The sequence below is a fragment of the Microcebus murinus genome, chromosome 14 (genome assembly GCF_040939455.1).
Source record: "Microcebus murinus isolate Inina chromosome 14, M.murinus_Inina_mat1.0, whole genome shotgun sequence".
Lineage (NCBI taxonomy): Eukaryota > Metazoa > Chordata > Mammalia > Primates > Cheirogaleidae > Microcebus > Microcebus murinus.
In genome coordinates this window covers 15,804,994-15,820,455 of record NC_134117.1, presented here as the reverse complement: position 1 = coordinate 15,820,455, position 15,462 = coordinate 15,804,994, and the positions used below count along the sequence as shown (strand labels likewise).

Sequence of the window (15,462 nt, the reverse complement as noted above, 5' to 3'; positions counted from 1 at the left end):
CTCTCTCTCATACACACACACGCGCGCACGCGCACACACACTCTAAAGGTTGACTGGCACGATTCTTACTTTTAAAAAAATCATGTCATTGTTACCCCATTTCAATAGTGGCTTAAACTTACAAAAGGGGTGGCAGGAAGAGACCATGTCAGGGTGGAATTTCTGAGTCTAGTATCTACTGCTACTTTGGGCCTCCTTTAAAAATCAGCATTATTCATTGGTATTATTTTCCTCTGTTGATCTATGTAGATTCAGTTAGTACTTTAAGTTTTTTAAAATGATTTTTCAAATTAACTTTGGCTACATTATTTTGGCTGAATGGAAACTCTCTAATCCACCCTTTTGAAATAACTGTCATGATAAAACCTCAGTAGGACCTCCAGTGCCCACTGGAATTGGCTTTCTAAACAGTAGATTGTTGTTCCCTGGGTGGCACGTGGGGCTGTTTTGGTCTGGATTTATTAAGAAAGCAGCAACTGCTGTGATCTCCCTCTGAACAGGGTCCCATCTGCTCCCTCACAGAGTCTTGCCAGGTGGGGCAGGAGGCTGCCATTTTGTTCTCTTTGGGGATTCTGCCCTCCTGGTTCCTCAACCCTCCTTTTCTCTGCAGAAGGATATGTTACTTTCAGAAGAGTGGTGGTTCTAACCCAGTACAAATCATGGAAACTCCAAACATACTGGGAAATGTGAAAGCTAGGCTGTCTGATCCAGTTGTCAGTTTGCAGATGGGCCAGGGGTCGTTTGAAAATTAGCTGTTTATGGCCTGGCTAATTTGCTTGGTTGGGAAACACCAATTCAGGGCCTAAAATGTATTTTAGAGAACTGTTCTAAAAATGAACAGTATTAGAGGAGAAAACACAAATGTTATCTTTTCTTTTGTAATTTTGATAATCATTTAGAAGGCTTTTTAATGATGCACAGACAACCTATTAAGTAAAAGTAATTTAGGAATCCTAAATTTGACAGGAGAAAGGACATACAAATCAAAATTCAAAGCTTTATTGCGTGTGTGCCTTTTTTTTTTTTTTTTACATATTTCCATAAAGGGATACTAACTTATTTAAAATGTCCATGACTTACAATAAGAACGAACTAGGAAATATTTGAATTTTTCCCCCTGTCTTCCTGCCTCACTCTCTCCCACTCCTGTCAAATGATGGGACACAGCAACAAAAGAAAAATAAAAATTTTATTGCACTCCATCAACAGAATGAGGTCTAATGAGGCATGCACAGCATTGTCAAAAATGTATGTATATTTCAACCACGTTAATATTTTATTTAGCTGTCAATATACAACAAAAGATTTCACCTTTCATTTTAGAGCTGATTAGGACTTAGGAAATTGTCTTCTTAGATGCCACTAATAATGCCTCAAAAAACAAGTGGACGTGCAATTTCCAGCAGGTACTCCAAGCCCACTTTTCCGCCCAAGTACATCAGTTGAATTTGTCTTTTGCCGAAGATGTTAAAAATCATAATATCTCGTGTCAGTAGCAATAATGAAGGGGAAGACTGGCTTTAATGACATTATGAGAATCATTATGTTTAATTTATCGCTAATTAATGCTGACAGGTTTCATATGCCTTGGGTTGCTTTCATGTGAGTGTTACGTGCTGTTGTTTTTTTTTTTTTTTTTTTTTTAATTGTGTGTACACATCCCTCCTCATTCATTCATTTTGATTCTGACGATTTACACAGCTTTCTGTCTTCTAGGTTCCCTCCCCACATGGTCCCACCTCATCACACTCTGCACACGACCGGCATTCCCCATCCGGCCATAGTCACGCCGACAGTCAAACAGGAATCCTCCCAGAGTGACGTCGGCTCACTCCATAGCTCGTAAGTGTTGCTGTTTCCATCTCTTTCTTCTTTGCCACGAGCCGGTTGCTGCCGCTGAGTGGTGGCTCTCTGCCTAGGGTTGGCCTTGCTTGGTTTGACTCCAACACACACCCAGCCTGGTGGGTTCGGCACTGCCTTAAGGAGAAGGAGAAAATGCACAGTGGTGGAGTCTCACCGATTGTGCCACTGCGGGGTAGAACCCTGCCTTGGGCGGATACCCGGATGCACTGGGATTGGGAGCCCCTTCCCCGCCCACCCCCGACCCTGCAGGTGAACATTTGGAGCTTTGTTCTGCAAGCACGAGAGAACCCTGCCAAGGTGGAGACAGCAATAGTGTGCTTTCCCCCTCTGGCTTGGGAAAACTGTGTGTTTGTGAAACTTGGAGGAAGTGATTACAAAATCTCTCTCTTCCCCTACCCCCTTCCTCAAGCTATTTTCGTTCCATTTTCCGGGGTGAAGAAAACTGAAAGTGGAAGCGTGCTTTCTATTCAAAACTGCCAGGCTGGGGTGTTAGGAGACAGGGAGGTGGGCTCTCTGCGTTGGAGGAAGTTGGGCCGTGTGATTGTTGATTGGGTTGTGTCTGTTTTATCTACATCCAGAAAGCATCAGGACTCCAAAAAGGAAGAAGAAAAGAAGAAGCCCCACATAAAGAAACCTCTTAACGCATTCATGTTGTATATGAAGGAAATGAGAGCAAAGGTCGTAGCTGAGTGCACATTGAAAGAGAGCGCGGCCATCAACCAGATCCTCGGGCGGAGGGTAGGTGACGCCCTCCCGGGGAGACGAGGGGGAGGACGAACTGGAGTGCAGCAGGTCGGGTGGTAAAATGTTTGCGTCCCCGTTTCTTTGGCGAATCCCTTCCCTTCAGCCATGTTCTGAATCCTTGAATGGCCTCATTGAGTCGGGACTGGTCGTCCTGCATTCAGATGGCATTCAGGGCAGCCACAGCCGAGATCCCCCCACCCCCGAGAGAGCAAATGATAGAACGACACAGATGACAAATCAAGTTTTGTCTGAGCCTTCCCATTAAGTGCCAGGACCCACCAAACTGTTAGTGTCTACAAATTAAACCATTTCTGGGGGGACTCGCCACAAAAAGCAGCGCCATGCATTCCCCAATCACAGTGTAGTTGGTGATGTTTTTGCATGTCTCTCTCACCCCACCCGTGTCCCCTGCAGTGGCATGCGCTGTCCAGAGAAGAGCAGGCGAAATACTACGAGCTGGCCCGGAAGGAGCGACAGCTTCACATGCAGCTGTACCCCGGCTGGTCCGCGAGGGATAACTATGTAGGTGGATCATTTCCGTAAGACGAGAGTGTGTAGAGATGTGTTGTGTGTTTGTACGGACAAAGAGAACAGGGACTTCCAACTCGAATCAGGCCTCAGCCTGCCTTAGGGACTGTTAGCATCTTGCCGGACCACCAAACCGGAGGGGCTTGTCCCGGCTTCAGGTGTGGACGGTAGCCGGCAGCACACGGTAACTCTGTAGGGTGGAGGAAGGAAGCTGGTGTTCCAGGGTTCCAGCTCAGGACTCGGGAGGTCGAATTCGGGCTATCCACACCTGCTTGCCCGCTTCCTAGAGGAGGCAGGGCTCCGGGATATGCCCAAAATGAGCTTAAGTTCCAGATTAGGTTCTCCATGCTCCTCAGTGGGTGGCCTTACAGGGAAGACCAGTGATTCGGGGTGGAGGAAGAGGGTTTAATTCCTCACGGGTCTTCCAGCAGGGCCTTCACCCTTAAGTAGGAAAAGGAAAACAATTGCCTGTGCCATGATGCAGTAGACACTGGAAGCCTGTTTCATCCTGAGAGGGGCATGATGGGAATATCCCTGAAAGTCCTCCTTTGGCAGGGAGGATGAGATCACTCTGGGCCTAGCAAGTTGGGAAGGGTGTGTGTTATGAGATGTGAGTGTCCCTGGGCTCAATGTTGGCTATGGAATTGGCCTAATTTCCTTTCTTGGGTTTTAGGAAACCCTGTAGGATTACTGTTTTTCCTAGTTGCAGTGGTTGTGTCTCCACGATTTCTCTCCTCCCACAAACTTGCTGTCCTGTGGAGGTGTCTGTGTCACTATTGATTATTGATGACCCTGCATTTTGCCCAGTGGCTCTTCCTTCCCTAGATGGGTGAAATGTCTCTTACTTTGCTTGCTGCATTATGACCTGGCGTTTGGCTTCATGGAGTGATCCCGCCAGCCGCTCCTGGGAGGGAGACGGAACTGGTCTTCAGGCAGCACAGGCTCCCCCCCCCCCTCGTCGATGTCGTGGAGCCATGCGCGATGGCTTTACCAAGTTCCTCTCACTCTCCTGTTGGCATCATCCGTGGGAAAGAAGCTCTTCTTTCTGGGGTGCTGAGGTCATGGAATTCTCACTGCGCGTGCACTCGCTGCGCACAGGTGTTCCGGGGGTTCAGAGCTAAGTCAGATCCTTCCTTTGTCAGAGCTCCCCGTCCGCCAGGAACCGCAAACGCGCGTGAATGTGGGGTCCCGAGTGCGGGCTGCTTTCTGCTCCCTGTGACTCGCTGTTTCAAGCTCGCTCCCTCTTTTTTCTCATACCTTTAAACCTCACTGATCAGGGAGAGGGGGCTGGCGCAGCCCATCTCCCTCTGGGCCCCGCCTCCTGGGAGCCGAGACAGGAAGGAGCGCTAGCACCTTGGCTGGCACGCGTGCTCTGCTGAGAGCCTTGTCGCCGACAGGTGGGCTTGCACGGGGTCTCAGCTGCTTGGGACCTTTCCGTTTGTCCTCAGCATGTGTGCAGTGGGGAAGCCTTTCTTCTGGAGCTGAAAGGAAGAGGATGAGAAAGTGACTGCTCTCCCACCGGCATCCTGCTCACCCGCTCCTGACCCCGAGGTGGAGCTTTCAGGCAGCGGGCAGGCTCCATAGCCTTCGCGCACGCAGCCATCTCATTTCAGGACAGCTGCTCCCCTGGTCTCGGGTCAGAAGTCCTTAGAGTTCATCTCGAGCTTCTACTACCTGCTACAAACCCAATTCTTTGAGTAATCTAGAATGGTACCGCAGAGAGGAATTCAGCTTCTCCATAGATATCATGTCCTCAGTAGACATTTTGGGTCACAGTTAGGCCTTCATGTCCAGCCGTGCAGGGCGTGCACTGCGCTTCTCTAAGGTATGCCATTTACACTGTGGGCTATGTGAATGGTGCCCCCTGGAGTTGTGCAGGGTGAAATCTCCACAAAGGTACAAGGCAGACTTTGTGATAGCTTCAAAAGAATACAGTGTTTGACTTGCCTAGGAGTCATTTAAACGAAGTCTTGCTTGAGGCTTTTTATGAAGTAGGTTTTTAGGTTTCAGAAGGTTCCATGGGGCACTTGAAATGACTTCAGCTCAGTTCTACATGCGGAAGACAGGTTGGTAGAACAGGGGAGTTCCTGAGAAGACCTGAGAGAAAGTTTAGAGATAGATCTAGACTGAGAGCTGCAGGAACTTTAGCTCTTGTAAGAGGTACTGCCAGAGTCCTGTTGCAATGACTCATTACACCTCGGTGTGAACACACACACACAGTTCACACACACACAACACACACACTCTCTCACATGCTCTCATACTCCTTCCTTCTGTGACCCAGGGAACAGTTTGGGGACAAGACCCACAGAATTGAAGCTTTTATGGATTTGGTTATGGTGGAAACTTGTTAGTATTTCTTTTTAACTAACTTGACATAGGAGTTTCTACAAATTACTTTGGTCATTGTAAACTCCAAAGGTTTCTTTTGGAAAATACTTTCTGAGCTCACCTCATGCCTCTTTCACATTCTTGCTCTTCCAGCCAAGTGGTAACAGAAGCCTTTATATCTCTACCCCAGGAAAATAGAATTGAGCAAAACAGTGACAGTCAGGCTTGGCACATTCTGTAGAGCACAGTTGAAAATATTTGGGGTGCCATAGTAATATCTAACCCCTGGCATTGTATTAAACATTATTTCCTTCCTAACTCCTTCTATGTTAGGTAATGCCATTTGCTCATCTGAGCTTTTTCTCACTTCTATATATTAGTCCTTTTCTTCCTTCTGATACTTTTAAAGAACTAATGGGGTGGCCACCTCCCTGGAGATGCATCTTCCTCTTCACTAAGGGTAGTGTCTTCTCACTTTCTTATGTCATCTTCCTAATAAAATACAGTCTTTGTCCTCTGGAAGCCTTTAGTCTAAATGGTAACTTCCTCAATGATAAACATCTCAATGATACATCTTAACACCTAACAGCTTCCCCTGGGTAGGAGGAGTTTCTAGTGCCATCAGAATACATTGGGAGGGCTTGGAAATGGGTGAACACTGCATTAAAGATGACTGACTGAGAAGCCCAGGGGTACTTGGATGCTGAGATGCCTGGAAATTAAAATGTTTCTGTGCCCAGTTGAGTTTTTCCTTTAGGCTCCTAAATCAGCTGAGACTAGACCCTCCTCCCTGTCCCGAGACAGCCAGGTGGCACTTTGTTCCTTGCATAGGGTAGGCACAGACATGAAGACGGAGGCTCCAGCCCCTTGAGAAGGCACAGGGACTCCTTTTCTTAAAAACCAAGGAACATGGCATGTTTAAACAGAAGCACTGAACAGAAGTCCAAAACAAACTCCCCAAGTGGCACCATCCCCTTGACCTGAGAGAAGAGAGGGCTTTTCTCTAAAACAGGCGGCTCTCGGCCCTTGGGTGCAGCCAGAACTCAGTGGCATCTTTACGTTGCTGTTCTCCTTCCAGAGCCTGACACATTCTCGGGTTTTCTGCCTTTCATTGTTCTTTTCTTTTTGGAGTCGACGTCAACATACTGCGAGAACCTTTGGGCAAAGGTATTATTTAGATGTTCTGAAACACGCACAAGTGTGAAACCGTTGCATTTTAATTTATGCCAGGTGGCTGCCTCTTTTTGCATAGGGTAGGCTAGATGGTGAGGGAGAGCTAATTTCAGACCTGGAGCAAGGCAGTCGCCTCAACAGAATTCCTCCCTAATCCATTTCACATCTGCAAGCAGGGGCAGACTGTCAAGGTATCAAGGAGGGTCAGGTTGGAGAATGTGAATGACTCCATGCAATTCATCACCATTAATCAATTAAGAAAAGAGTCTCCTTGGTGGGCCAGGCATTGACTACGAGCAGAGCGTCATGGTTGAGGGCTGTGGAGCCCAGACCACCTGCATTCTTATCCCACCCCACCACTTGCTCTCCGTGTGACCTCAGGAAAGTTACCTAACCCCTCGGTGCCTCAGTTTTCTCATCTGTAAAATTGGAATGGCAGTAATACCTGTTGCGTAGGATTATTGTGAGGCATTAAAATGAGTCAGTCTGTAGCACACTTGGAATTGAGCCTGGCACCTAGCATGTGCTCAATGAATGGTAGCTGTTATCATTAGGATTATCATACCCATTATTATATGAGATAGATTATCATACCCATTATTATATGAGATAGAGGAGAATGGTGGGGACTTCCTCTCTCTTATGGATGCCCATCCAGCAGTTTTGAAAGGGGCTCAGATGATTCTTGGTTCTATTTGCCTCCCTTCACCCCCATCTTTTAAAACCAAGATGCTACAGCTCTCAGAGAAGCCCCTGCTAAAGCTTTCATTCTCTTGATTCCGAATGGGGACCCTCAGCCTTAATGAGTCAGAGAGTTGAGTGGGTCAGGCAGGCAGCTCTGAAGCTGGTGCAACCCTCCTGCGTTCATTTGCCCCTCAGAGGTGGGCTCTCAGACTGCTCCCAGTGCTGCCCTCCGCTCCCCCCTGAGTCTTCTGCATATCATTCTCTTTCTTACGCATCAAATGCTCTGGGTCAGGTTTGAGGGTAGACATAGATGGAGGAGCAGAGAGATCTTACTTACTTACCACCTGCCAGTCCCTTCTTCTCTCCTACGAGGTGTGTGTCTCTCCAGCTGGGGCACAGTGACAGGCATTTGGATGAAAGGACGGTGGAGGAGTGAGTGTGGATGGAGGTGGCAAGGTGGTCCCTTCCTCCTGCCCCCTGCTTCCAGGTGAGCCCAGACACCCACCTCCCATCTGTTTCTTGAGGTAATTCCCTGTGTTTCATCTGTTCATCTAGGGGAAGAAGAAGAAGAGGAAAAGGGACAAGCAGCCGGGAGAGACCAATGGTAAGTTGCAATAATCAGGATAGAGGAAGGAGCAGTAGCCCGAGGACCACTCTTTTATGTTAGGCTTCCATCCGGGGGAGGCAGGAGAAATTCAAGGCCAGGACATTGTTGGGGAACCCATCTTAGCCAGCCTTTTTGTGTATGCATTTTAATTAATTGCTTCATGACTGCCCTTTTAAAGCTAGTAACATTCATTGTTGCATGAAAAGCACATTGTAATTCTAGTGGAATGTGTTTTTAAATAACTGCAAAGCCTGTAACTGGAGAGCAAGCGGTAGGCATGCCTATGCTGGGGTTTATGCAGTCTGCTTATTTTGTATGTGTCTGAGAAGGGGCAAGGAGGGGGCTTAGGGGCATAGGAGGGGGTGTGTGTGAGTGTTTGATATTAACTGGGCTGTTCCTGAATGTTCTGATGCATGCCTTTACAGTGGTAAATTACACCCATTTTAAATTAAGGAGGTTTGTCATTCTCTAGAAGAAATTAGAAATACTGCATAGGCAATCTCAGAGGTCCCCTGGAGAAGGCCAGGCTTTTACAAACAAACAAACAAAAATTTTGAAGGCTTTGTATAATTTGTTCTTTTTTTTCAGAACACAGCGAATGTTTCCTAAATCCTTGCCTTTCACTTCCTCCGATTACAGGTGCTAATGTCATTTTGAGTCATTAAAATAGTTGATAAATTGTTTTTTAATTTTTCTTGCCATTATAGTTTTATTAACATTGAACACGTATGACCTTTGAACATTCTTTAAAATGACCATCTACACGGTTTTGTATGTTTCAGTAGATTTTTTTTCCAGTTGCTTCTGTTTTTTTAATTTAATTTAACTTTTGTTTTATTTGTTTATTTATTTTTCCCATAACAGTTGTTTAAGCAGTGATGACAGTGATTTCAGAGTTGAACTAACTGTGCAAATTGAATATGCAGTATTTCTTTAAAAGAGACTGGTTAAAAAAAAAATGGAAGGAATTCAGTAATAAACCTCCTTAATCTAATGGCATTTTTTTCATTGCTCCCACTAAGTTTTCTCACGCAAGCATGCATCCGCAGTATGATTATTTTTTCCTTTGCTTTTTTTTTATTTTAGTTTTTTTTCTTCCTTTTGCTTTTCTGCTCATAATTTGCAAATCCACTACCATCTTACTGACTGTGCCTGCTTAAATGCTGCTATGAGCTTCTAACTAACTCTTAACAGCTCATTCATACAGCCTGTTTACTTTTATCTATTCCTCTCTTAATATTAATGAAAATAGATTTTAAAAAAGAAAAGATGAACATTCCAAAAGCTGCAATATCCCAATACCACAACCCTTTTCTTTCTTTATTTCTTTCTGTTTTGTTTCGTTTTGTTCTGTTTTTATTTGTAGTTTTTTTTTCCTTTTTTAAACTGTCGTACTCTGAGAAGAAAAAAGCATGTTACAAACTTAATTCCCTCCTTCGCTTTATTTTCTTCTATAAGAAAAAAAATTGAGAGGAAAAAAAGAGAAAGCAAAACTGAAAGAGGAAAAACTATTTAAAAGAGTGAGTTTCTTCAGTATCTAACTTCCCTTTGTCAGTTCAAAATGAATCCGAGAGACAGTCCTTAAAGAAGGGATACTGCAGCTTTATTTGCAACAGCTAATTTCACACGTTGAATAAGAATGTGATTTTTACCTTTTTTTTAATTAAACAAAGTTAAAAAAAACAAAAGTCAATATTTTGCAATTAGTAACCAGGTCATTGATTTATTCCCTTTTTTATTTTTATTTTTTTCTTATTTGTATCTTTCTCTTCCCCTCCCCTCTCTCTCTCTCTCTCTCTTTCTCTCTCTCTCTCTCCCATGTCCTTCTCCTCCTCTGCTCGCTTCTTTCTTGAACTCATTCAGACCTGAGCGCTCCTAAGAAATGCCGAGCGCGCTTTGGCCTTGATCAACAGAATAACTGGTGCGGCCCTTGCAGGTGTGTATAGTCTCCCAGATTCGCTGTGCTGGTTTGCAGCTGGTCTATTCAATCCTTTCCCCCTTCTCTGGCCTGTTGCTTTGTAGCTCTGTGTGTGGATCTTAGGAGACACAAGGGAGCGGGACACTGCCAAGTGGATGGGCTCTATGAGGGATATGCTTGTTCTCCCGCTGCTGCTAGCCAAAATGCCACTGTAAAACAGCATCACGTGTACCTCCTCGGGTCAGCGACAGCAAACCCCCAGCGCGCCCCCTCCCAGGGAATGTTGCCTGCCAGTCCCCTTCCTTATGACAGCCCGGGATCACAGTCCTGGCCTAGGTAGAAGCCAATGACGTCACCTTCTCCCCTCCTCTTCTCTCTCTATTTTTATTTATTTTTTTCATTGTTGTTTTTTGGTTTCTGGTTGTTGTTTTCTTTTGTGTGTGTTTTATCGTTTTATTTTATTTTGTTTTTTTCCTTTTGACTCATAGAAGTCCTTTCCTTTCATGCCCTTGGTGAGGGAAGGTTTATCAAATAGAACCAAGGTGATATAGAAGAAAAGTAAGCTGTAGCTGAGATTTCACATCCAACTGAGCACGACCCACCATTGTGTTGTATTTTTTGTGTTTACCTTATGCTAACAGATGCAAATACTCCAAAGAAGTGTCGGGCACTGTTCGGGCTTGACCGACAGACTTTATGGTGCAAACCGTGCAGGTATATTACCACTGAGAGGCCTTTGGGAAAATCAAAGTATTCTGTCCTTCTGGTACCTTAGTGTGACAATTTATTTTGACCTCGTTCCCATCTGCTTCCCCCACTGGCATCAATGACTAATGATCCTCATTCTTCAAAATTTCCTTGCTAATTTTATGCCATTTCCTCTCCCCACTTCCTCTTTCTCTCTTTCCCCTTGCACTTATGAATAACATATCCCTGGTGGCAGAACTGAGACCACAACCTTCACAAACAAGGGCAGGCACGGATCCTTTTGCTTTGAACGCCAGCATCGTGGAGCTGGCCCGACCCTGGGAGTGCGTGGCCTGCGTACTGACCATAGCATGCCACCGTGTCCAGGGGTTTGAATAAGTTCACACTTGGCAGCAATTGCATTCCCGTGCACTTGGAGTCGAGGCACTCAGAGGGGTATTCTGGCGTAGGCTTCCCCCGCACTTTTTTTTCTTTTTGATTTTGTTTTGTGTTTAAAAACCACATATCCGCACAGAGGAGCTTGGTTAGCTGACATTGTTTTACAGTGCTGAAAAAGAAGCGTGGCATTGAATGGCATGCACCAGCTAAAGGGCTGCAAGCAGTGAGTCGTGCAGTTGCATACTGCAGTGTCACTAGGCCTGCAGAATTAAAAATATATATGTGTGTGTATATGTATGGATATAGCATTGGTTCCAAAATGGATCAGAACAGCCCCAAAGTGTCCCGATTAAGCACACATGTTCCACCTGCAGGTTTTCATCCAACCTGTATGCTCAGGGAAGGTGTAGGTACTTCCTTCTTGGTGGAGGGAATACCAACTTAGTTCCTGTCTCATTTCCTTTCCTTTAATGACCACCTTTGGTTAAATTTGTTGTTTCTTTGTTCTGATACAAGCAGTCTTTGAATTTGGAATATTATGATGGTAGGTATTTCAACACCCTAAACACGCTTCCCTGTTTGTAGTGCCTCCCCGTCACGTGTCCCCCCCTTCATGCCTCTGCCATGTGCTCCGTGTTTAGATGTTAGATCAGATGTTCATCCCATTCCGTGCATGCCCACGAGTCTCCTTTGTCGCTCCCCTTCTTCTCTGATGCCAGCACAAGAGATCGGCAAAGTGCCTCGTGTTGACCCAGCAAACGTTAGGGGAGAGAGAAAGGGCCTGGGAGTCTCCACTCTCTGCCCACGGAGTGAGGGGTTGGGGCTCCAGGGGGTCACCTAGCAGGAGAGGAAGTCCCCAGTCATTCCATGAGATGGTAGTTTCACAGGGCTGACACATGTCACCCCAGCACAGTCCCAGGTTCTTCCCTGGACAACAGAAAGGAGTTTCATGATGAAGATGATGAAGCATATTGGGTATCTAATTAGGACCAGCCAGGGAAGACAGGGACTCTGCCAGGCAGTGATTTTTGTCAAAATTGTATTTGTGCCGAGTGAGAAGATGACTAGCTACAGAATCCTGCTCTGAGATGCCCCACCATGGCAAATGACCGGCTAACCACAGGGCCTCTGAAAAGAGAGGGTTTCTCATGATCTGTAGAAATGTACAACTGACACCATTGTGTTACGCTTCACAATAAGGCTGGTTCAGGTGCCTGGTTTGTTTGTTTTGTTAATGGGGGATGGGGATGGTTTATGAATCCCTTTTTTGTTTTGGAAGGAGTTGCTGCAAGTCAGATTTGGCATCCCCCCCCCCCCTTTCTGGAAGTTATTACTAACATTGACCCAAGCAGAAATCCCCTCCTCAGACACAGTTCACACCTTGCTTGAAGCCAGGGTGTGGTATTTTCCTGAGACACCAGAATTTTCTTGACATTTTTACACCCCACCCCACCCCCTACCAAATCTGCCAGCCCAAAACCTTGTGGCCACCTTGTGTTTTTTCTAAAATGCAGCTTTGAGGGGCTATCAGTACGACAGCACGTCTGTCGCAGATCTGAGGTCCCTGGTCCTAGGAGCCAGAGTTCAGCAGAGACCCCGTCATTGTCCAGTTTTCTTTCCAGCCTCAGCACTGTTAGAACTTGCCCAGCAACCATTTTTCTTCTGTTGGGGACATTTTTTTCATACCACAGAAGCATTAGCAAATGCACTTCTGCTGTCTTTTAAGGTTGTCATTCCAAAACAGGATCAGGAAGAACCCTTAGCTTCCTCTCAGAATACATACATAAGAAGCTAGAAATGGATCTTTAAGAGGCCACTCCTCTGATTGGAGGTGAAACCTAGGTGGGGAGTGGGCTAGGAGTATGGGTTTTGTACAGGTTGTTCCCGCTCCCTTTTTCCCCTCAACTTTTTCTTTTAACTTTGCCATGGCCATGACTGGCTTGATGATAAAATCAATAGGACAAAATGTGCTTTAAAAAAAGGGGGGGAAAAAAAAAGAAAAGCAGTTGCCAACCGAGGCATTTTCTGACTCGTCAGAAATGTGTGTGTGTTCCAACTGCCCTTTGCTCAGCCACCTATTCTAAGGACCATTGCTCTGTCACCACAGTCTTCGTGTCCCATGTCCAGAATGCCCCTCCCCCCGCCCCCCTGATCTGGAAACTTCCACGTCATAAAAAGGGTGGGAGGGGTGAGAAGAAAGCACCCAAAATGCTCCTAGCCAATCAGGGCTCCTAGCTTGCCACACAGGGTTTCTTGTTTTATTTGACATTTGTGGACATTTTAACAAGATTCTGTTTTGAGCCCACCAAGTTGCTTTCCCATCTTTCCACTCTGCCCTACTAGCATGCAGTGCTGCTTGGTGCCGCGCCCTCGTCTCCCTGGTCGTTTCCCCTTCTCTCCTCCTCCCTTTCCCCCCTCTCTGTTTTTCTCTGTTGCTTTCTCAGTTTTGCTTATGCACTCTCCCCCACCACCCACCTCCCATCCTTCTCCTGTTTTTAAAATGCATGGACATCTTAGTTTTTTGAGCATGTTTTGATCTGCAGGCTAAGGTGGTTTAAAACTCCTAGAGGCTTAATTATTTATCTTGGTTTCTGGGATGGGAGCAGAACCCATAGTCTATTTCAGTCTATCCCAGGGAGAAAAAGGAACCTTGCTGAATTGAGGGTGAGAGGGGGCTGCACTTGCTCCCCCAGAGTTCTTTCTGACCTGGGGGGGGGCACAGACAGACCCTGACGCCACCAGCCCCACCGTGTCTCTGCCTCTGGGAGGCAGGGAGACTGCGCATGCTCCCTTCCCTCCCTCCCCTTCTTCCCTCCCTTCCTGACATCTTGCTGAGTCCACACCCGAGCCCGGAGGGGCACCATCGGACAGTTCTGGGGCACAGACCAAAAGGAGGAACCCAATACACCCCCTGTCCTTTCAAGGCCAGGGACATCGTCCACCTGTGGTTGCCTTCAGCGAGGCAGCATCTTGTTTGCTTTCCAGCGGCAGAAAGCCGGTCAGCACTCACACACTTGTTTTTAGATGGAGTGTTATCAGCAGTGGTTCTGACTATATTCTAGGGTCCTTAGATGAGCACATTTCCTATATCTGCATTATTTTCATAGCATTAGTGGGGTTGATCCCCAGGATCACCTTTCCTACCAAAATACTGTCCCATCAGACTGGGATTGATGGTGGGAGAAGCTTTGAAGTCACATGCTCAATTTCTTGAGTTGGCCTCCCCCCAACCTCATCCTTTGATGCTAAGCAAGAAAGGCTCTGAAATTCTCATTCCTATTTCTTACGTGTAAGTGGGTAGTGAAGAGGGCAGATTCTGGTTTTGGTGCAGGGCAAAATTAGACTCTCTGGTTTAAGCACTAATCACAATAACCCAAGCCCAGGAAGGTCCATGCTGCGATTCCCTGGCACGTCGTCTTGTGGTCACTTCTCTGTGATGGGCTTGTGCTGCACCCTCCACTTACTGGCCTCGGCATACGACAAGGGCAGGACGCCCCTCCATCCATCCCATCCTCGCTGTCTCCTTCCAACCGCTCACTGTGGGGTGGGGGAGGGGGAAGCCCCAACTCTTAAAAAATAAAAACAAAAATCAAGTTTGAATCTTAATTTAATCCACAACCTGCAGGCCATACAACCAGTTATTCTTGTTCCTTTGGATCATTTTCTGTTTTTCTTATTCTTCCCCCTCCCCCACCTTTGTTTATCCTTTTCTACCTGTTTTTGGTGGTTTTTTCTTTCTTTCTTTCTTTTTTTTTGTTCTGTTTTTTTTTGTTTTGTTTTTATATTTTATTTTTTTAGTTTATTTTATTTTTGTTTTCCCCCTACTCCTCCCCTCTCGCCTGATTCTGACCTCTGTTGATTTGGTGTGGTTCTTAACAGACAAGCCCGAAAGCTCTCTGGGCGCCGGCAGCCTCATGGTGGTGGTGTGTTAAAACCTTTAAGCCTCTCGCTAGCGCTGCCTTCAGCTATGTGGGCTCAACAGTGAGCATTTTGAGAGTTTCATATCGATATGAGGCGGCTGGGGAAGGAGCTCTGTCTTTCTCTTTTAAAACACACACACACATCATTGGGGGGCGGGGGTGGCACTGGTGGGAAGGGGGGGTGGGCAAGGAACTGTGTTGGGAGCGCGAGGGGATGTCTAAGGGTTTTAAGCCAAAAGAGAAGTTACAAGCAGCTGTTCAGTCCCCCTCAGCTGGGACAAAGCCACTTTCTGGCACCCAGAGGCCACAGCCTGCAGGTGCCTCCCTGCCTCTGCTCGCTTAGATTGGGGCAGGGGCGGGCTGTGGCTGTTGGGGGAGGGGGGTGCAGATAGAGAGTTCTGGACTCTTTAAGTATTTTGTTTGCCAGCGCAGGCTTAGATGGGGGCCACGGTTCTGTGAGCGACCCGCCCCGGGCTGCCACTTTAATTGTTCCGGGGCCACTGGGCGTGTGTCCCCATGGGGAGCCCCCTGGGTGACGTGGCCCAGCTGCCTGCGAGCGCTAGGTGACTCTGCCCCTTGGCGTCTTTGCCTTCTATTCACAGATAACT

At 46.5% G+C, this 15,462-nt stretch overlaps 1 protein-coding gene across 31 annotated transcripts in view; it reads left to right on the top strand.

Moving 5' to 3' along the window:
* The window catches only part of TCF7L2 (transcription factor 7 like 2), a 191,354-nt gene that overhangs the window by 173,707 nt on the left and 2,185 nt on the right, over window positions 1–15,462 (top strand). For 4 of the 31 annotated variants that reach the window (XM_012771939.2, XM_076009782.1, XM_012771907.2 and 1 more), the window contains 6 exons: window positions 1,702–1,842; window positions 2,442–2,601; window positions 3,022–3,129; window positions 7,879–7,927; window positions 8,519–8,569; window positions 9,794–9,866. In XM_012771939.2, coding sequence (XP_012627393.1) covers window positions 1,702–1,842; window positions 2,442–2,601; window positions 3,022–3,129; window positions 7,879–7,927; window positions 8,519–8,569; window positions 9,794–9,866 — 582 coding nt within the window. Of the gene's footprint in view, window positions 1–1,701; window positions 1,843–2,441; window positions 2,602–3,021; window positions 3,130–7,878; window positions 7,932–8,518; window positions 8,570–9,793; window positions 9,867–10,489; window positions 10,564–15,462 lie in introns of those variants that run through there. The other 27 variants (XM_012772162.2, XM_012772088.2, XM_012772123.2 and 24 more) reach the window with 14 other exon arrangements.